The 22419-nt window shown below is 38.5% G+C and overlaps 1 protein-coding gene and 3 non-coding genes across 4 annotated transcripts in view; 3 read left to right on the top strand and 1 right to left on the bottom strand.

Annotated features, from left to right (window-relative positions):
* SNX6 (sorting nexin 6) overlaps positions 1-21323 on the top strand; it is a 49115-nt gene extending 27792 nt beyond the window's left edge. Inside the window, exons 9-14 of the mRNA XM_070775450.1 lie at positions 2538-2613; positions 4482-4521; positions 11193-11279; positions 14981-15140; positions 15223-15308; positions 19623-21323. Of these exons, the coding sequence (XP_070631551.1) occupies positions 2538-2613; positions 4482-4521; positions 11193-11279; positions 14981-15140; positions 15223-15308; positions 19623-19676 (503 nt within the window). The 3' untranslated portion in view covers positions 19677-21323. The remainder of the gene's footprint in view (positions 1-2537; positions 2614-4481; positions 4522-11192; positions 11280-14980; positions 15141-15222; positions 15309-19622) is intronic.
* Positions 1857-2079, top strand: LOC139178506 (small nucleolar RNA U3). The gene has a single exon (XR_011562893.1). It is a non-coding gene; the product is annotated as a small nucleolar RNA U3 (small nucleolar RNA).
* Positions 4135-4206, bottom strand: TRNAW-CCA (transfer RNA tryptophan (anticodon CCA)). Its single transcript has one exon. It is a non-coding gene; the product is annotated as a tRNA-Trp (tRNA).
* On the top strand, positions 13782-13854 carry TRNAW-CCA (transfer RNA tryptophan (anticodon CCA)). Its single transcript has one exon. It is a non-coding gene; the product is annotated as a tRNA-Trp (tRNA).
* Positions 21324-22419: the final 1096 nt, after the last annotated feature.

Here is a 22419-nt window from a genome sequence, read left to right as displayed (position 1 = left end):
CACCACACACAGTCCTCTTGTGGCCCTTCATAATCCCTCCATCCTGTCCCTGTCCCCAGGCCACTGCTGATAATGCTTTCTGTCTCTGTAGATTAATTTGCATTTTCTAGAGTTGCCAATAAAATGGAATCATACAGTATGTACTTTCTATGGTCTGGCTTTGAAATTCAACAAAATTATTTTGAGTTTCATCCATGTTGTTGTATGCTTCAGTAGTTCATTCTGTTTTGTTGTTGAGTGGTATTCCATTGTATAGATATACCACAGTTATCTATTCAGCTGTTGCTGGACAATTGGATTGTTGGCTAGCTTTCACCCATTCAAAATAAAGCTGACATATGTAAGTCTTTGTATGAACATAGGCTTTCATTTCTCTTGGGTAGTACCTAGAAGTAGAATGACTGGGTCAAATGTAAGTGTATAATTAACTTTTTTTAAAAAATTGCCAAACATTTTTCCAAAATGATTGTATCATTCTGCATTCATACCAGCTGTGCACGAGGATTCCAGCTGCTTCATATCCTTACCAACAAAGTCAGTCTTAAATTTTATCCATTCTGCTAGGCCAATATGGTTTTAATTTCAGTGATTGATGATATTGAACTTCTTTTCTTGTATAAGTCTTTCAACTTTATTCTTCTTTATCAAAGTTGTTTTGGGCCCTCTAGGTTCTTTATTTTTTTGGATGGATTTTAAAATCAGCTCGTCACTTTCTACAAAAATGCCTGCTGGGATTTTTTGATTGGAATTGTGTAGAATATAGATCAGTTTGGGGAGGATTAAGATCTCAAAAGTGTTGGTTCTTCTAATACATGAACAGGGTATATGCCTATTTACTTTGGTCTTCTCTCAGCAATTTTTTGTTGGTTCCTTTGTAAAGCTCTTATACATCTTTAGTTAGATCTCTGTTTTTTGATGCGATTCTAAATGATGTGTTTTCTACATTTGAGTTTCTAGTTTTTTTGCCAATATATAGAAATACATTGTATTTTCAGCATTGAGCTTATATCTTGCAGCCTTTCTAAATCAACTCACTTATTAGTTTATTAACTATTTTGTAGATTCCTTAGCATTTTCTACATAAAGGGTCATCTTTGAATAAAAACAGTTACCACTTCTTCCGTTCCAGTTGGAATGATGTTTATTTCTTTTCCTTGCCCATTATACTATAGCTGTACCCTTTAGTACCATTTTGGTAAAAGTGGTGAGGGCAAGCGGTTTGACCTTGTTCCTTATCTTGTGGGAAAGCATCCATTTTAATTGTGATGTTAGGTATAGGTTTTTCCTAGATGCCTTTTAGCAGGTTTCAGTTAGGAATGAATGTTGGATTTTGTCAGATGCTCTTTTTGCAACAATTAAGATAACCATACGGTTTTTATTTTTTTAGTCTGCTAATATGGTTAATCATATTGATTGATTTTCAGATACTAAACCAATCTTATATTCTTGGGATAAATATTACATATCATTGGAGTTTAATGTGATAGAGTACACAGACTTCACTGATAGGACTTTAGGTTCCCCAGTGTGACTAACCCTTAAAGAAACGACTGCTTGTTGAGTAGAGTATCCAGTTATCTGAAAATATTAGTAAAATACCTCCTGCTTTTCCAACAACATACCTGTTTGAAGCTAGATTTTTTTTCCCCCACATACTTGAGCAAAAATATTGTGTCACAGTACAGTGAGTGCAGAAGCAGATAAGAGAATGGAGCTATTGACTGTTAATCCAGACACAAAAAGGAGATTTGCAAAATCTAAGTGTCACCATGGTCACTGATTTTAAATATTTTTCGTTTAAATATTATGTTAACATATAATGGTTTGAATACTGTTATTTTAAAATAGTAAATATTAAGACTGTACTTTTGAGGATCGTTTCTGTTGTTTGTTACTCTAGAAGTTTCTCTGAACATGTAGAGCACCTGAAAGCATGAGGAGGAGACATACTTCACACAGCAGTCTCTCCTCAGCGTGAAGCTGGCTCGTGGTGTTGCTTCTGCAGTTGCTGTTTGCTGTTGATGATTGTTCTCTTCCTCCTTTGGGAGAGTAAGAGGGAGAGAATGCTGTCTGGGTGGTTTCCTTAAGAAAAAAAAAAGTAAATACTTAAAAATTTTTTTGTTTTACTTTAAAAAAAAAATAACACTCTCTACAGTGCTACAGACCCAGAAGTCTCTCTGAATATTCTTTGCTCTTGTACGTCTCCCTGGTTCTTTTCCATGCCCTTCTCTTTATCTAGAATTCTTTCCTCCACTTTGCCTAGTAAAGATTTCCTCACCCTGCAAGCTCCAACACCTGCTGTAGTGTCTGTAAACCCTTCCCTGACATCCTCAGGTGGAATATCTGTTTCCCCTGCTCCTTAAGTAGTTTATAGCTACTTCCAGTTCCATATTCATCATAATGTATTATAGTTTGTGTGGTTTCTTTCTCTAGACTTCGGTATCTCATATTACATACACATTTTTTGGCAGGTACGTATTCAGTAACTTTTTTAATCCATGAATAAATATATTAAATCCTTAAAACTTTTTCCATAGGTGCTGCAGATGATTACAATAGAATTGGTTCTTCATTATATGCTTTAGGAACTCAGGATTCTACAGATATATGCAAGTAAGGATTCTGATTTAAAACATTAAATAAAACAAAATTTTTGTTGCCAGCTCGGGCACACACACTACTGCTGACCCAGCAGGCATTTTGGAATATTTTTGTCAAAACACATTGACAGTATAGAGCTTCTTTATAAAGTTAGGTTGGTGTTATTTTTCTCTTCCTTTTCTCTCTTACTTTTTTAATTCCGAGAAATAAAAGTCAACCTTAGTATATATAATTTTTAACATTTACAGTGTTTTAGTTGATGAAAATTTGCCAATTTATGTGTGTGAAAGAGAAACAATTTATATTAAAATGTTCTTAGATTTTAATAAAGTTTCTTTTAAATAAGAAATGCTAAAAAAAAAAAAGAAATTCTGTTTTAGAATTAGAGTGTATATATATTAATATATATTTTGTTGGAGGCCGAGTTTTACTCTTTGGCCACCTGATGCAAAGAACTGACTCACTGGAAAAGACCCTGATGCTGGGAAAGATTGAAGGCAGGAAGAGGAGATGACAGAGGATGAGATGGTTGGATGGCATCATCGACTCAATGGACATGAGTTTGAGCAAGCTCCAGGAGTTGGTTGTGGACAGGGAATCCTGGTGTGCTGTAGTCCATGAGGTCACAAAGAGTCAGACACGACTAAGCAACTGAACTAAACTGAAGTTTTAATCTAGCCATAAATCTTAGTTGCTCGTGTAATGTTGTTTAAACTTAACTCTCCTTTGAAAATAGCTCAAACATACTTTTAATATTTTAAGAAGAAAAACTGTTTTCATAGTCCATGCCTTTCTCTAAACCACATCCTTGAACTTTTCTGTAGTATATCCTGTCTCAGTAGACATGTCAGATCAAATTTTTCAGCAAAACAGGATACCATAGCCTACTAATTAACATGCTACCTTCCCAAAGAGTTAGTTCTTAAGTCTTTGATAAGGAAAAAAAGGCAACCTTGCCATGTGTTACCTTACATAAACTTGTCAAAGAGTGAAGTGAAGTTCATAAAATTCAGCTTTCAATAGTATATACCCTAATCCAAATATAATGTTGTCTGTCATATTTTACAGAATACCCTTCAGTAGTTTGGCATTGGGATATTTTTTAGTTGGCATCAGCATTTGAAAGATGGACTTTCTAGTTAAAAGCGACAGTGGGGACTTGGTGGCCTGGCAGTTAGGGTCCGGGCTTTCACTGAGGTGGCCCCGGTTCAGTCCCTGGTCAGGAACATCCTGCAAGCTGCAAGTGCAGCTCCCCTACCCACCCCCAGAAAGTGAAAGTGAATCCTGAAATAGAAATTGGCTATTTGTTTCTATTGTTTTCCAAAACAAAACAGCTCCATTTGAAAATATTTAAAATGTAGTTCTTTGGATGTGATTGTTCTGTACTTCTATAGTATTTAAAGGTATAGACTTTATTTAATATTATGCAGCGTATTACTAAAGGATATCAAGACAGATGGTTGTTTTAAAAAATATTTATTTAATGTATTTATTTGGCCGCACTGGGTCTTAGTTATGCTGTGTGGGATCTAGTTCCCTGACCAGGGATTGAACCTAGGCCCTTGCATTGGAAGCATGAAGTCTTAACCACTGGACTACCAGGGAATTCCCAAGACAAAGTTTTTAATGTATGGCTTAGACTGTTACCTTGAAATGGGAGGATTTTCTATAACAGTACATCACGGGGAATCTGTTATATGGGTGCTTATACAAAGAAAGATTTTTGTCGAACTAGATGAAATCTGCAGTGAAAAAAATCATTATTATTATAATGAGATAAGAATGTTTATTATTAATATGGTTTGCGGTGTGTTCTCTGAACATTTGCAATAGAAAATTATTTCAAAGATAGCTTATGATGAAATATTTTTCCCTTCCAGGTTTTTTCTTAAAGTTTCAGAACTGTTCGATAAGACGAGAGTAAGTACTAATAATTAACCTTTGGGAGTATAAGTCTCTGCAAACAATGTTTAACTTGTTGGGCTGTGTTTAACTTTATGAAAAAGATGAGTTATACTTTAGAATCATGAAGAGGCAGATTTAGATTTGAAAATAATGAGTTTTTCAGGAAATTCACTTTTTGTTACGGTATAAAAGTTCAAATTCTTTCTTTTATAAATTTATTTATTTTAATTGGAGGCTAATTACTTTACAATATTGTATTGGTTTTGCCATACATCAACATGAATCCGCCACGGCTGTACATGTGTTCCCCATCTGGAACCCCCCTCCCACCTCCCTCCCTGTACCATCCCTCTGGGTCATCCCACTGCACCAGCCCCAAGCATCCTGTATCATGCATCGAACCTGGACAGGCGATCCGTTTCATATATGATATTATACATGTTTCAGTGCCATTCTCCCAAATCATCCCACCTTAAGTTCAAATTCTTGATCAGAAAATGTGTTCAGTAGGAAACTGTTTATTTTTATGAAAAAAAATCATTTTTTCTTGGGGATTTTGTAAGCTAGAAGAAAATCTTGGATTCACTATAACTTTACCAAGATTATTGTTTTTGATCCCCCATGAAATACTGAGTTAAAAGTGAGTTGTATCAATGTAAAGCAAATATATAACTGCATGAAATTTTCATTCATTTTAGTAATTTAATACTGATACAGTCTTGGTTTTCAGAGGTCATATTTATTTATAATCATTATGATAGTTAAATAGTATTTAACATTTTTAGAAATTGATAGAATAGTGAAAGTGTTTACTAAATGTTTAATGGTACTTAGCTAATTAAGATCGGTGGTGGCTAGTCCAAGTAGAAGTCTGGTTTCATCATGATCTTGTCAATTGAGCTATTTATACTGAAGACAAGTAGAAAAAGATAATATTCTCTGTCAAAGGAACAAGTTCTTAAATACGTAGATGTTATACTGGGGTCCATATAGCCCATTATTCTGCCTTTGATGTTTGTACCAGTGAGCATTTTCTGGAAAGATATAGTTGTTTTCTTGAGTCTATTTACATCAAAAGGATAGGGATCTATCACAAAATAGCCTTATGTGCCAGTTCTTCAAAAGTAGATGTAAGGATGGGATTAGATGCACAGAGGTTTATTGTGAAAAGCAAAAAGGAAGGAGCAGTAATAGACAGGAGGAGCCTTCAGATGACAGTGCCAGTCTGCACCTGTGAAAGGAGAGGAAGAGGAAAGAGGACTGGCTAAGCAGGGTTGCAGACTATAGCATAGTTCTGAGAAAGCTTCATCCAGGTCACAGGGGAGTCCCTAAGCCAGAGCTGCCTGTTAGAGGATTTCTGTGTCAGGCAAAAATGGGCTGGGTGGGGAGCATAGAACATATCTTTGGTATGAACATGATTCCAGATCCAGAGATAAAATAGTTGGGGCTATCAGCCAGCCAGCTATAATCCTTTCAGCAAGCATTTCTCTTGACCGAGGTCCGGGTGGCACATTTCGATAACCCCCAAATTCTTATTTCCTTTTGCATGTGCATGGTGTTCTGGTTACTATGGCTGTGTTACAAATCATCCTAAAATCAGTAGCTTTAAACAGCAACCATTTGATTAAGCCAGTGAACTCTGGTTCAGGAACTCAGAAAGGGCGCAGCAGAGATGATTGTGTCTGCCCCATGGTGTGCCTCCACAGGAAGGCTGTGAAGGCCAGGGCCTGGAACTATCTGAAGGCTCGATCATTCCTGTGTCCGAGGGTTGATACTGGCTAGCAGCTGGAACTTCTGCTAGGGCTGTTGGCTCTAACACCTACATGTGGCTTTCCCATGGAGCTGCTTAGGCTTCTTCATAGCTTGGTAAAGAGGTTCCAAAAGTGAGCATCCCCAGTGATGGGAAGAGGAAGCTGGGGCCTAGAAACTGGCGTGGCATCGTTCCTGTATTGGCCAAGCAGTCTTAGAGCCCAGATTCAAAGAGAGGGGACACACACCCTACTTATTAATGGCAGGAGAGGAGCCCCGTTTAAAAGCACCCAACATTAACTAGCATGTCAGGAAGTTAAGTTTGTTTCTCCACAAAGAAACAAAGTTTTTTCTAACTTTTTATTAAAGTATACTATACATGTAGAAAAAAGCACATAACAGAAACGTACAGCTCAGTGAAATGTTATTTCACACACCCATGTAATGAATACCCAGACGAAGAAATGGAGCATTACAGCAATTCAGGTACCCGACTCCCCTTTCAGCTGCCTTCTGAGTCACCACCTCCTGTAAGACTACCACTGTCCTAGCTTCTAACAGCAAAATTTGGTTTTATTTTCATATCTTATATAAATACATATGCAGTATATATTGTTCTTTGTCTGGTTTCTTTTAATTGTTATATACATGAGATTCATTGGTGGTGTTGCATGTAGGTATAGTTTCTACATTCTTACTGCTGTATTGTTTTCCATTGCAAGAATAGACCTAACTTTATTATTTGTTCTACTGGTGGGCATTTGGATAGTTGCCGGTTTGAGGTACTTTACACAGAGTACTGTTAAGACCATTTTTTATTTATCTTCAGCTGAACATAAGTACACATTTCTGTGGGGTGTATGTAACTTGGAGACGTGATAGTTCATAGGATACCCATGTGAAAAGCTTTTGTAGGTGAACTGTTTCCCTAAGTGATTGTGCCAACTCACATTCCCACCAGAATGAATGTGAGCATTGGGCTGCTGCACAGGGTTGTAATATTTGGTATCTTTTTTTACTTTAGCTGTTCTGGTGGATGTATAGGATTTTTTTAAAAATTTTTTATTTTGACAACAATTTCTGACTTAGATTGCAAGAATAGTACAAAGAATTCCTGTACACATGTCACCCAGATTTCCTTTCCTTTTGTTGTTGTTCAGTCACTAAGTCTTGTCCAACTCTGCAACCCCATGAACCTGCAGCAAGCCAGGCTTCCCTGTCCTTCACCATTTCCCAGAGTTTGCTCAAACTCATGTCCATTGAGTCAGTGATGCCATCCAACCATCTCATCCTCTGTCACCCTCTTCTCTTGCCATCAGTCTTTCCCAACATCAGGGTCTTTTCCAGTGAGTCAGCTCTTTGCATCAGGTGGCCAAAGTATTGGAGCTTCAGCTTCTGCACCAGTCCTTCCAATAAATATTCAGGGTTGATTTCCTTTAGGATTGACTGGTTGGATCTCCTTGCACTTCAGGGGACTCGTAAGAGTCTTCTCCAGCACCATAGTTCCAAAGCATCAATTCTTCAGTGCTCAGCCTTCTTTATAGTCCAACTCTCACATCCATACGTGACTACTGGAACAATCATAGCTTTGACTAAATGGACCTTTGTTGGCAAAGCAATGTCTCTGCTTTTTAATACACTGTTTTGGTTTGTCATAGCTATTCTTCTAAGGAGCAAGAGTCTTTTAACTTTGTGGCTACATTCATTGTCTGCAGTGATTTTGGAGCCCAAGAAAACTAAATATGACACTGTTTACTTTTTCCACATCTGTTTGCCATGAAGTGATGGGGTCAGATGCCATGATCTTTGTTTTTTGAATGTTGAGGTTTAAGCCAGCTTTTGCATTCTCTTCTTTCACCTTCATCAAGAGCTTCTTTTTTTTGTTGTTTTGTTTTGTTTTTTAATGATTTTATTTATGGTTGTGCACGGTCTTCATGCTGCGTGGGCTTTTCTCTAGCTGTGGCTCCTCTTGTTGCGGAGCATGGGCTCTGGTGCCCACAGACCTCAGTTCTGTGGCTCCCGGTCTCGAGAGCCCCGGCCCAGTGGCTGTGATGCATGGGCTCAGCTGCTCTGCCACGTGTGGTCTTCCCAGACCAGGGGTGGAACTCACGTCCCCTGCTTTGGCAGGGGGGCGATTCTTTACCACTGAGCCGCCAGGAAAGCCCTCAGGCGTATTTTAGACTAGTTTTCCACGCTCCTATCTGGTGAGAGAGGCCTGGGAGCCGGGAGTCCACTCAGCCACAGTGCTGGCTCTGCCATCAAAAGCTCTGGGGCCTCTAGCGAGCGCCTGCCCCTCCCTCAGTCGTGTCTGACTCTGCCCACCAGGTTCCTCTGTCCATGGGATTTCCCAGGCAAGATTACTGGAGTGGGTTGCCATTTCCTTCTCCCATCAAGAGGTTCTTTAGTTCCTCTTCACTTTCTGCCATTAAAGTGGTATCATCTGCATATCTGAGGTTGTTGATATTTCTCCCAGCAGTCTTGATTTCAGCTTGTGATTCATCTAGCCCAGCATTTTGCATGATGTACTGTGTATATAAGTTAAATAAGCAGGGTGACAGGATACAGCCTTGACGTACTCCTTTTCTTTTTTTTTCAGGGGTAAAATACTTTTAATAAATTTTTATGGGATACTCCTTCATTACAAACAGTATTGGAAATGTAACCAAAAAATAATAAAGATAAATAGGCCAATAACAAAATCTTAATTTTTTTTAAATTTTATTTTATTTTTAAACTTTACGTAATTGTATTAGTTTTGCCAAATATCAAAATGAATCCACCACAGGTATACATGTGTTCCTCATCCTGAACCCTCCTCCCTCCTCCCTCTCCACACCATCCCTCTGGGTCATCCCAGTGCACTAGCCCCAAGCATCCAGTATCGTGCATTGAACCTGGGATGTACTCCTTTTCCAACTTGAACCTATCCATTGTTCCATGTCCAGTTCTAATTGTTGCTGCTTGTCCTGCATACAGATTCCCTTAGCTTTGGTTGACATAGTACATTCTTCTTTATCCTCTGTCTCTCCAGAGTGAAGGAAGAGTTCTCATCTTTTTAGTCTGACATGGCTGCTTCCCACTTCACCTCACCTCAGACTCACCACACCACTTTAGTTTTATGTTTGTTTGTTTGTTTGTTTTTAACTTTCACTCTTTGGTATTTTCAGGCACATTTTGTTAATGTTTTAATGTTGTTTTGTGGTTGTCTGCAGCAGGGGGATTGGTTTGAATTACCTAGTGCAGTACTCCTGCCAGCCTCTATTACTTTATAGTCTGTGTACATATCAGTTGCTATTAAAATGAATAGAAAAATACAGGTGAACCTAAAAGATGATATTGAAACTAGTTACAGCCAAGAACTTGAGTCAAATATAGAGTCCTTCCATAAATTCACTAATCTCATTTGATCTCATCATTTTTCTATTAATTTTTTTTTGTCAGTTACATACAAAGACAAAATAACAGGCTCATAGAAAGAATGGAAGGAAACTTAGCTTAACTAGGAACTGATACTGTAGTTACTTATAACTTTAATTTTTTTATTTTCATTTTTTTATTTATTTTAACTGGAGGCTAATTACTATACAATATTGTGGTGGTTTTTGCCATACATCGACATGAATCAGCGATGGGTGTACACGTGTCCCCCCATCCTGAACCCCGCTCCGACCTCCCTTCCCACCCCATCCCTTGGTTGTCCCAGAACACCAGCTTTGAGTGCCGTGCTTCTCGCTTTGAACTTGCACTGGTCATCTATTTTACATATGGTAATATATGTATGTTTCAATGCTAATAACTCAAGTCGGCCCACCCTCACCTTCTCCCACATAGTCCAAAAGTCTGTTCTTTACATCTGTCTCCTTTGCTGTCTTGCATATAGGGTCATTGTTAACCATCTTCCTAAATCCATATATATGCGTTAATATATTGGTGTTTCTCTTTCTGACTTACTTCACTCAGTATAATAGGCTCCAGTTTCATCCACCTCATTAGAACTGACTCAAATGCATTCTTTTTTATAGCTGAGTAATCCATTGTGTATATGTACCGCAACTTCCTTACCCATTCGTCTGCTGATGGACATCTAGGTTGCTTCCATGTCCTGGCTATTGTAAACAGTGCTGCAGTGAACATTGGGGTTACACGTGTCTCTTTCAATTCTGGTTTCCTCGATGTGTATGCCCAGCAGTGGGATTGCTGGGTCATATGGCAGTTCTATTTCCAGTTTTTTAAGGAATCTCCACACTGTTCTCCATAGTGGCTGTACTAGTTTGCATTCCTACCAACAGTGTAAGAGGGTTCCCTTTTCTTCACACCCTCTCCAGCATTTATTGTTCATAGACTTTTTGATGGCAGCCTTTCTGACTGGCATGAAATGGTACTTCATTGTGGTTGTGATTGCATTTCTCTGATAATGATTTATGTTGAGCATCTTTTCATGTGTTTGTCAGCCATCTATATGTCTTCTTTGAAGAACTGTCTGTTTAGTTCTATTGGCTCATTTTTTGATTGGGTCATTTATTTTTCTGATGTTTATCTGCATGAGCTTGTATATTTTGGAGATTAATTCCTTGTCAGTTGTTTCGTTTACTGTTATTTTCTCCCGTTCTGAAGGCTGCCTTTTCACCTTGCTTATAGTTTTCTTTGTTGTGCAAAAGCTTTTAAATTTAATTAGGCCCCATTTGTTTGTTTTTGTTTTTAATTTCATTACTCTGGGAGGTAGGTCATAGAGGATCTTGCTGTGATTTATGTCAGAGTGTTCTGCCTATGTTTTCCTCTAAGAGTTTTATAGTTTCTGGTCTTATATTTAGATCTTTAATCCATTTTGAGTTTATTTTTGTGTATGCTATAACTTTAATTTTTTTACAATAAGAAAAAAGTACTGAGTGTAGAATGTAAATACTGACTAAATACTTAATTTTTTTTTCCTATTTTAGAAAATAGAAGCACGAGTGTCAGCTGATGAGGACCTCAAACTTTCTGACCTTTTGAAATATTACTTAAGAGAATCCCAAGCTGCTAAGGTAATTTTATTCATTGTTTTTTAAAATGGACTGCTTTACAGAAACCCATCATCTCTTTAGAAGTTGTTAGACTTAAGATGGTTTAAGATGACTTATCTCTTGATTTTAAATCATATTTTCAAGTGTGATTTTTTTTTCTCCTTTTATAGATTGTAGGTCACAGAACCCCACGTTAAAGTCTCCTCTATTAACTTCTGATACAGTTTGTCTAGAACTTATCTTTTTTTTGAATTTGATATATTTAGCCAGGTGAAATACCTGCAGAGACAAAAGGAAAACGCCCAAATAACAGTTGTACAGTTAGAGGATTCCTAATTTGGCCTATCTAAGTCCTCTGTTGGGGGTGTCTGCTCAGTTGTGTGCAGCTCTTTATGACTGCATGGACTGTAGCCTGCCAGGCTCCTCTGTCCATGGGATTTTCCCAAACAAGAATACTGGAGTGGGTTGCCATGTCCTCTTCCAGGGGACCTTCCCGACCCAGGGATTGAACCCACGTCTCCTGTGTCTCCTGCATCACGGGCAGATTCTTTACCACTGATTCACCAGGGAAGCCCTCTGTTGAGGGTGAGCGAGTCATAAAACAAGGATATGTTTTATTTTAAGGCATCTCAAATTTCCTTTTGGAAATCTGTCCATGTGTAAAACTAAAACTCTTTACTAATCAAAAAAATGTTTAACAAAAACTTCTAAAAGCACTGAAATGTTAGTGACTCAGATATTCCAATTCAGTGTTAATTTATGAATTGAGATGTACAGAAAATTCCCATCTGGTCCCTGTTGCTTTGAATACCCTTCTTTTATTTCTCATCAAATTATAAATAACCCTTTTAACTTTGAGGACTTAAGTACTTGCAGATATACTGTCCGTATTGAATTTGTTTTAAATCAGATTGTGTATTATGAACTGCTTAACATTGGTTGGGCAGGGTTAAAATAAATTGTTCACTTTTGAAGACTTATTATTATAATATGTAATTGTTTGTAATATATTCATAAAAGGGAAGGCTGCTCAACAAGTAAAAAGGAATAAGCTATGCATATATGCAACAAGATGGGTCACTCTCAAAATAATTTTGCTGAGTGAAAGAAGCCCGGCAGGAAAGACTGCAGTTTACATTAGCGCTCACTCTCGGTGGTGTACTTTCTGTGGGTTTGGACAAGAGTGTAGTGACATAAGTATCATACAGAATAGTTTTCCTGCCAGAAACCCTGTGTTCCATCTGTTCATTCGCCTTCCTCCTAACACTTTTTGATACTTTAATTGCCTCCATAGTTTTCCCTTTTCCAAAATGACATATTGTTGAGTCTTGTCGTACTGGTTTCTTCACTTGGTAACGTGCATTTAAGTTGCCTCTGTGCTTTTCAGGACTTGATAGCTCTTATCTCTTCAGCAGTTAATAGCCTCTATCCATCAAATTTGTTTATCCACTAACCTTACTGAACGGTTGCTTCTAAGTTTTGGCAGTTATGAGTACAGCTGCTATAAACATCTGTGTGCAGGTTTTTGTGTGAACATAAGTTTTCAACTCCTTTGAGTAATTAACAGCAAAGAGGGTAATTGCTAGAACATGTGATAAGAGTAGTTCTGTCAAACTGTCTTCCAAAGTGGCTATATCATTGCATTCCCACCAGAATGAATGAGAATTCCTGTTGCATAACATCCTCACCAGCAATCGGTATTATCAGCATTGTAGATTTTGGCCATTCTGACAAGGTGTGTAGTGATACCTTGTTCTAATCTGCATTTCCCTGATAACATTTGATGTGAAGCATCTTTTCACAAGCTTATTTGCCATCTCTGTGTCTTTGCTGAGCTACCTGTTCTAAAAAAAAAGTTATTTGTGTATTTTGGATAGCAGTCCTTTCTATCAACATTTTTAACTGTCAGGGAAAGGAAAGTGTTAGTCGCTCAGTCATGTCTGACTCTTTGCGACCCCATGGACTGTAGCCTGTCAGGCTCCTCTGTCCATGAGGATTCTCCAGGCAAGAATACTGGAGGGAGTAGCCATTTCCTTCTTCAGGGGATCTTCCCAGTCCAGGGATTGAACCCGGGTTGCCTGTATGCCAGGCAGATTCTTTATCATTTGAGCCATCAGGGGAGCTCCTGAGCCACCAAATACACATCAAAACCATGGAGTTATATCACTTCACACCCACTACATAGCTCTAATCAAAAAGACAACAGTGTTGACAGGCATGTGGAGAAATGAGACCCCTCTTAGTTCTGGTGGAAAAATGTAAATGGTGCAGTCACTTTGAAAGTAGTCTGGCATTTTCTCAAGAGGTTCAACATAGAGTTACAAGTTGACCCTGCAATTCTACTTCTAAATAATGAGCTATGAAAGAGAAGTGAAACATGAAAACATATCCACAGAAAAGCTTAAACACACATGTTCGTAACAGCATTTTTATGAAATAGCCAAAAAGTTGAAACAAACCAAATCTTTCAGCTGATGAATGGATCAATCAGTGTGGTATATCCATACAGTGAAATATAGAGCTTCCCTGGTGGCTCAGAGGTTAAAAGCGTCTGCCTCCAACGCAGGAGACCTGGGTTCGATCCCTGGGTTGGGAAGATCCCCTGGAGAAGGAAATGGTAACCCACTCCAGTACTTTCGCCTGGAGAATCCCATGGACAGAGAAGCCTGATAGGCTACAGTCCACGGGGTCGCAAAGAGTCGGACACGACTGAGCAGCTTCACTTTCACTTTGATATCCATACAGTGAAATATTTAGCAATCAAAGGTATGAAATACTGATTCATGCTACAAATAGATGAACTTGAAATTTTATGCTAAGTGAAAAAGCCAGACAGGGGAGTTCGCTGGCAGTCCAATGGTTAGGACTCTACTCTTTCACTGCTGAGGGCCCAGGTTCATTCAGTCCCTGGTCAGAAAACTAAGATCCCACAAGGCAAGCAGCCAAAAAAGGAAAAAAATAAATAAAAGCCAGGCACAAAAGGCTGCATATGAAATGATTCCTTTAAGAAATCTGTTTATTTGGCTGTGCTGGGTCTTTGTTGCTATGTGGGCTTTTCCCTAGTTTGGCAAGTTGGGGTTCCTCTCCGCTTGTGGTGCACGGACTTCATTGTGGTGGCCTCTCTCGTTGCAGAGCACGGGCTCTGCAGCGCACGTGCTTCAGTAGTTGTGGCTCCCGGGCCCCAGAGCAGACTCAATAGTTGCGGCACATGGGGTTGCTTGTCTTAGACAGGTGGGATCTTCTCGGATCAGGGAGGGAAACCGTATCTCTTGCATTGGCAGGCACATTTTTTTAGCCTTGAGCCACCAGGGAAGCCCAGGATTCCTTTTTTAATGAAATGTCCAAAATAGGCAAATCTGTAGAGACAGCAGATGAATGACTGGAGGTGGGGACTGTAGGAGGAAATGGAGAGTGATTGCCATGGATATGAGATTTCCTTTTGGGTGACAGAGATGTTCTAAGATTGAGTGTAGTGATGGGTACACAACTCTGTGTGCATATTAACCATTGAATTGTGCTCTTTAAATGGGTGAATTATATGGTGATATGAGTTATACCTCAATAAAGCTGTTACCAAAAAAATGTGGAAGAGTAACTGACCTGTGGCATTCCGTGTGTAAGTGTTAGCTCCGATGATGGTTGTTAGGGGTGGGTGGGGGGAGGTTGGCAGCAGCTACTAGACACGAGCAGCATGTGTTATCATGCAGCATTCTGTTTTATAGGATCTCCTCTATCGAAGATCTAGGTCATTAGTGGATTATGAAAATGCCAATAAAGCACTGGATAAAGCAAGAGCGAAAAATAAAGATGTTCTGCAGGCTGAAACATCCCAACAGTTATGTTGTCAGAAATTTGAAAAAATATCTGAATCTGCAAAACAAGGTACTCTTATATTAACCTTTAGTCATCAGGTATGTTTTACACTGTTACACAAGTAGTTAATCCTAATTTGTTTTGTTCACAGAACTTATAGATTTTAAGACAAGAAGAGTTGCTGCATTCAGAAAAAATTTAGTGGAACTGGCAGAGTTAGAACTGAAGCATGCAAAGGTAGTGTCATATTAAAGATATAACAATTTAAGTGACTTAAAATTTAGGAATGAGTCTGTTATGATACTTTATACTAATTTTAAAAATAGGAAATCTTAGACTTGAGAGGGATTTTAAAGATTATCTAATTTCAGCAAGAATAGTATCTGCAGTATCTCTAATAGTATCTCTAATGGTTAGCTCTGCAAGACTCCAGTACCTAATATGGAGAAACAGTGTCATTTTTTGACTAGTTAAAAAAATAAATTTTCTTTACTGTCATTGCTCATTTAAAATACTATACCTGAAAATGGGAACACTTTTGCATGTGTGAAATGATTATTGTACACATTTCTTGTTGCAGCATGTTTTTTTAATTGAAGTATATAGTTGATTTAGAATGTTACGTTGATTTCAGGTGTACAGAAAAGTGATTCAGTTTTATACATATATGTATATATTCTTTTTCAGATTCTTTTCCATTATAGGTTATTATAGAATATTGAGTATAGTTCCCTGTGCTATCCAGTGGGTCCTTGTTGTTTATTTTATATATAGCAGCATGTGTATGTTCCCTTGTGGCTCAGCTGGTAAAGAATCCGCCCGCAATGTGAGAGACCTGGGTTTGATCCCTGGATTGGGAAGATCCCCTGGAAAAGGGAAAGGCTACCCATTCCAGTATTCTGGCCTGGAGAATTCCATGGACTGTATAGTCCATGGGGTTGCAAAGAGTTGGACACAACTGAGCAACTTTCAAAAAAAAAAAGTGTGTATATGTTACTCTCAAATTCATATTTTTTGTGGTTAAAAAACATAAAATTTCCCATCTTAACCATTTTTAAATGTGAAGTTTGAGTAGTGTTAAGTATATTCACATTGTTGTATACCGGATCTCTAGAACTTTTTCATTTACTGAACATTTATTTTAAAAATATAATTGCAGGCCACATGTGTGTCTGTTAAATTTTAGCTTGCTAGTCTTAGCCTAGCTCATTGAGATCTTTTGGAAACTTGGGTTTGATCATGTGGTATTTGACTATTACACTAGTTTTTCCTGTCAGTTGTTTGATATTTGCAATTTGTATGAACTTCCTTTTTATGTCTTCGTCTAAGTTTTGATTTAAAAGGTTGATCAGGATTAAAGGAATCAGTGTTAATCTAATTTATAAAAGTGGCACCAAAAAACTTTTAGTTCCCTTCTGTTCTTTCTATACTAATTGATACTAACTTATTAATATTATTTGGTTATATTTATTTGAATGGTTATGAATTCACTTATTTATACTATTATCCACCATTATTTCTCCATTTTATCTGTGAAGGACATTAGGATCGAGCCTGTGTTGGTTTTCTGATGTTCACTGCTTATGTTCTTTTTAAAGACCTTACAAACTATCACGGGTTTTGTTATAGATTAAGGATGAGTTGACAAACTATAACCTGTTTTTGTACAGCCTGTGAGTCAGAAATAGCATTCATGTCTTTAAATGATTATAAAAAGATCAAAAGAATAATACTTCTTGACATGCTAATTATATGAAACTCATTTAACCTATAAAGTTTTATTGAAATTTAACCTATAAAGTTTTATTGAAATACAGCCAAGCTTATTCACTTACACTTTGTCTATGATTGCTTTCATACTACTGCAGCAACGCTGAGTAGTTGAAACAGAGACCAAACGTCTCTGAAAGTCTAAAATGTTTACTGTTTAGCGCTTCACAAAAAGAGTTCACTGACCCATGCTATAGGTTGGTGTTAGCTTCTGGTTTCCAGATTTTGTACTTTTTCAAATTCTTTCTGAGGTATGTTCTTTGGGTGCCAGTTTCTCACAGCTGTTCTAGTCCAGTTGTTCTGAACTAGTAGTGATTTTGCCCCCCAGAAGACATTTAGTAATTTCTGGAGACATTTATGGTTGTCACCAATCAGGATGGGTAGGTTATAGAGAGGCCAGAGGCCAGGGTTGCTACTCAGCATCCTCCGATGCACAGAGAACCCCCACAAGAGGGGATCACAGCCCCCGTGTCAGGAGTGCTGAGCTTGGAGAACTCTGTTGTCTCAGATTTCTTACTGATTTTGTAAGTCCGAACAAAATCTCATTTTGGTCCCAGGATCCAAGTAAACCATTCCAGAAAGAGTAGATAACGGTTAAATTTACAGCAAGATGTTTGAAACTACTTTGGATTTTATTTATTATAACTGACATATATGACTCTACCACATAACTGAAGTCTAGTTATAACAGAAAACTCGATAGTTAGGTCACTTTTGTTTCCTTGAAAATAGGCTCAGATTCTTTATTAAGGAAATAAAAAATGTATGATGGGGCAGTAACAAGAGAAAGTGATGAGCCAGCTGTGGGGGTGTGACGTGAGTCCCCACGTACCCTACTGTAGGTGCAGAGCAAGGTACACCTTTTGCAGGGCATCTGGTGTCAGCCTGCAGCACATACATCTCGTGACTCGGCGGTTCCCATTGGGGGGTGCAGCTGTAAGAAGGTAATTTCATGACGATAGGCAGGCTTAGAGTCATTTGTCACAGTTCTGTTCTTATACCAGCCAAAAATTGACAGTAACTTAAACATCTAAAATTGTTTATTTTCACTTAATTTTAGACTTTCAGAAATGTTGCAAGGAAAGTACAAAGAATTTCTGAATACTCTTCACCCAGATTCCCCAAATGTGCATGTTATCACATCTGTTTTGTCTTTTTCTCTCCCTTCTTCCCTGTTTCTCTTTACACACACATCCCTGTACATACCTATTTTTGTCTTAAACCGTATGAATAAGTTGCAGATTCTATGCTTCTTCCTTTTACATGTTTCAGTGTGAATTTCCTAAAACCAAGTAATTCTCTTAAAATAGTCAGTTATAAAGGTGAGGAAATTAATATTGACATAATTCTGTTATCTAACCCAGAGACCTGTATTCACATTTCCCTGGTTGTGCCAGTAATGTCCTTAATGGCAGAAGGAGTGAAGAGATCGTGTGCATTCAGTGCACCTGTCGTCTTAGACTTCTGGTGTCTTGGAAAGTTGCTGAGTCTTTGTGTGTTGTAGCATTGAATACAACCCACTCCAGTGTTCTTGCCTGGAGAATCCCAGGGACGGCGGAGCCTGGTGGTGGGCTGCCGTCTTTGGGGTCACACAGAGTCGGACACGACTGAAGCGACTTAGCAGCAGCAGCAGCAGCAGCAGCATTGGATACAGGCCCGTAGAATGTCCCTCAGTTTGGGTTTGTCTGATTCCTGGGTTTGGGTTTTGCACTCTGGGAAGGTGTCCCACACAGAAGTGATGTTCAGATGGTCTCATTGCATCGCATGTGAGGAGATACATGCTGTTGATTAGCTGCCTTACTGGCAATGTACAACATTGATCATTTGCCTAAAGTGATGTCTGCAGGCTTCACAGTGGCCGAGTTGCTGTTTTATACTTTGGAATTAAGAGGTATACTGTGGGGAGGTACTTGAAACTGTTAAATACCCCATCACTCAACCAGCACTGACCAGTAGAACTTCGTGCCATGGAGGAAGTACTCTCATTAGCACTACCCGTGTGGTTGGCGTTAGTCACGTGTGGCTGTTGACCCCTTGAAATGTGGATAATGCACCTGAGGGACTGAGTTTTCATTTAATTTTAATTAACAGAAATTTTAATTATGCAGCTGTACATAGCTAATGGCTATAGTATTAGCATTTTAAGTCTCATAGTAGCATCCATTCATGTTTTTTGCCTGAGTCAGTTAATTTGTGATGATTGCCAAATGGTCATTTTCTAATTCCATCTTTATACATTTTAGTTGACTTTCTAAGGAGAAGGATTTCCTTCACTCCTGTTAATATATTACTGTAACGTAAATATACTTAAATTTACTTTTGTATGTTCCTAAATTTGGATGCCAGTTCACATGTTTTATAAATGGGCATTTAGGTATGACTTTTGTAGAATACTTCTGTGTGATCTTACTATTTTTATAAAACTGCTATAAGTCTAAGCTAATGTATATTTTAATAGCTAAAGAATAAGAACCTGCCTTACCATCAGAACATGCTCAGTAGTTTAATCGGTATACAAAGGGCATATTTTATAACCCTCACTAGTGCATGCCAAATATTAATATATTAGTCTAGATAGAAACTTACTGAAGCATCTAGTATGTGGAAAATATTATTGTGCATGGAACAGATTCTGTAATTTTATGTCTTTAAACCTTTATTTCTACATAATGACTATTTTCACAATTCTGGTATTTTAATGTGATTTCTAATGCCATGTGTTTTCAGTAAGACTTTTTCACACTATTTGAAGCTCACTGTTGCTGTTCCCTTCCTTTGCAGGGTAATCTACAATTGCTGCAGAACTGCCTGGCAGTGCTCAATGGAGACACATAAGCCACACTCTTGCCTTCCAGTTAAAAAGGGCTGCCTTCCTTCAGATTTTATTTTTTATTAATGATGTTAGGCATTTACTGCTCACTGGAAACGAAAGAAACAGCTGACAGAGTGCATCTCCTCTCCCTTTTTCTGAAAAATAATGGATCAGTGCCACCCACGGGTCTGCGGGCTGCGTGGTGGCACCTGCGCACCTGCGCCCTGGACAATTGCCCATCATCGTGCCCTCCTCCTCTTCAGAAGTCCAAAGTTCTGTGTTTTTTAAGTAGCCTCTATAACTGTTTATTTTATGAATAGTATTCCTTTTGGCTACCAATCTTATTTACCTTTAAATAATTTCTGAAGTTTAACCCTTTCAAAAATACATGGTTTAAACAAAGATAAGGATTGCCATTACCTTTTTTTTTTTTTTTTTTAATTTTGTTTAAAAAAAACATTATACACCACCATAGTTCACTCTTGTATCCTGGTAAAGCATCTTAATCAGACTTATTTTAATTAACGTTTCTTAGAACTTTTGGGACAGGCTTTATGTACTCTTTATAAGTATGATTTCTGAAGAAAAGCAAATGCATTAGTATGTTTGCCTTAAACTTGTAGACTAAACCAACTATTGTCAAATAAACAGTGATAACAGTGATAGTTTTTAACTCTGGTCATTGTATCACTCTCAAATTTGGAGTAGCTATAATCTACTCCTATACTATGCTTTTACAGTGCAGGTCTTAGCTTTTCTTTCTTTCTTTTAAAATGGCATATGGAACCAAGTTCACCGCTTTACAGAAGAATGAACTGCTTCTCTGGGTGCTTTGAGCACTTTGTGTAAGATGGAATTGGACAGAGACAGGTTAGAGACCGCTGTTTGTAAAACTGGAACAGAGACTCTGGTCTAATTTCCAGGATTCCACCTCTAGCTCAGCCAATTAACCATGAGACATATGCCAGAGTATAGATTGGTATGTAGAGAGAAAGAGGCCTGCTATAGGGAATAGTACTTGTCAGTGGGGAAAAGTTGGAATATTTGGAATAAAAGTTAGGGTACAAAGTTAAGGTAATGTCAGTAGCTACTTTACAAATATGATAGACCTTTCTAATGTGAATGAACATTATGTTATTCCTGGTTTAAAATTAGCTCGAGTGGTTGGATTTTTCCACTCTAAGTTGTCTCCCATGTAGAAACCACAGGCATTTGGGTTGGTCACCCCTCCAGTGTGTTCCTAATTGTTTTTGCAAACCATTCTGAAGACCACCTGCCTGGGTCTCAGGGCTAGTTACTACGGTTCCAGACTTCCTCTGCTGCTTGTCTCTTGCCTCGCTGGTGTGCTGCTCAGTGTTCCTCTCTGTTACTGTTGTTCCTCAGTGTGTTTGAATTGTCCATGTTTGTGTTGGCTGAGAGATTGTGTTTTGTCCTCCTTGTGCCCTTCACTGGTGAGAATATGCCCCTGTGATGCCCACCAGTGGGTGAACGTGGGGTGGAGGGCCCCAGCCTTTGGATTCAAGGGCAGTCCCTTCACCAGCTGCCCTTGTGGCCTCAGACCATAGGGTTCACTTGAGCTCTTTGCCTGTTTCTCCACCATGAAGGATATACTGACCTACCTCACAGGGGTGTTGTGAGGATTAATAAATGTTGGTACAGTGCTTTGGAAATGTGAAGATGCTGTGTTAATGCTAAAAAATAGCAAGTTCACAATTTTCTACACAGCCATCAACTAATCTGTTTCTACCAAGGTGGCCTTTTTCTAGGAAGGAAGTACAGTGGAAAGTACATCCCCTGACCTTTTGGTTTACATTTTAGAATGCTTGACGGAATGGGGTAAACTGGAGGTGACGATTATGGGTGTGGGGAGGTGAGGCGTGCTTAATAAATACATGTATAAATGAGTTATTACTATCCAAGGGTCTTGGGAAAGAATGTGTGTTACTCCTTTGAAGTCTTAGGGCAAAAATTTACTTTGTACCTCCAGAACAATTGAAGCATTCCATAGCTCACTGCTAGTCCCTGTTAAAAATAGCCCACCCTGGATTCACTGCTGTCGATTGAGTTGTGGCATTCATAAAGCTTTAGCGTGGCAGAGGTGCAAGAGGAGGACACCTAGTGGCAGAGACAGGACAGCAATGGAAAAAAATGGTTTCCCTCAGGAGATACTCTATGCTTTGAGAGGAAGAGGAGCAACCTGGTCTGTGGAAATGGCTTGGGGAGTCATTGTTGGTTGCAGTGGGAACCAATGATGTGAGAGATTAGGAGTTTATGTGGTGAGCAAGGACAGTGACCAGAGGAAATAAGTGAAAAAGGTGAGGCAAGCCTGCCTGAGGCCAGTGAGGCTCCAACTGGATGAGTTTTTTCCAGTGGGCACATAGTGTAAAAGGAGTTGATTTTTCACTGCTTATGGGTAGAGGAGAAATATCAATAACCTCAAGTATGCAGATGACACCACCCTTATGGTAGAAAGTGAAGAACTTAGAGCCTCTTGTTGGAAAGAGTGAAAACACTGGCTTAAAACTCAATATTCAAAAAACAAAAGATCATGACATCTGGTCCCATCCCTTCATGGCAAATAGATGGGAGAGGAGAATGAAACAGTGACAGACTATTTTCTTGGACTCCAAAATTCTGTGGTTGGTGACTGCAGCCATGAAATTAAAAGATGCTTGCTCCTTGAAGAAAAGCTATGACAAATCTAGACAGCATATTAAAAAAACAGACATCACATTGCTTACAAACGTCCACATAAAAAGCTATGGT

Source organism: Bos indicus, chromosome 21 (genome assembly GCF_029378745.1).
Source record: "Bos indicus isolate NIAB-ARS_2022 breed Sahiwal x Tharparkar chromosome 21, NIAB-ARS_B.indTharparkar_mat_pri_1.0, whole genome shotgun sequence".
Lineage (NCBI taxonomy): Eukaryota > Metazoa > Chordata > Mammalia > Artiodactyla > Bovidae > Bos > Bos indicus.
The sequence above is the reverse complement of the archived record's forward strand: the minus strand, read 5'-3'. Positions and strand labels throughout refer to the sequence as shown.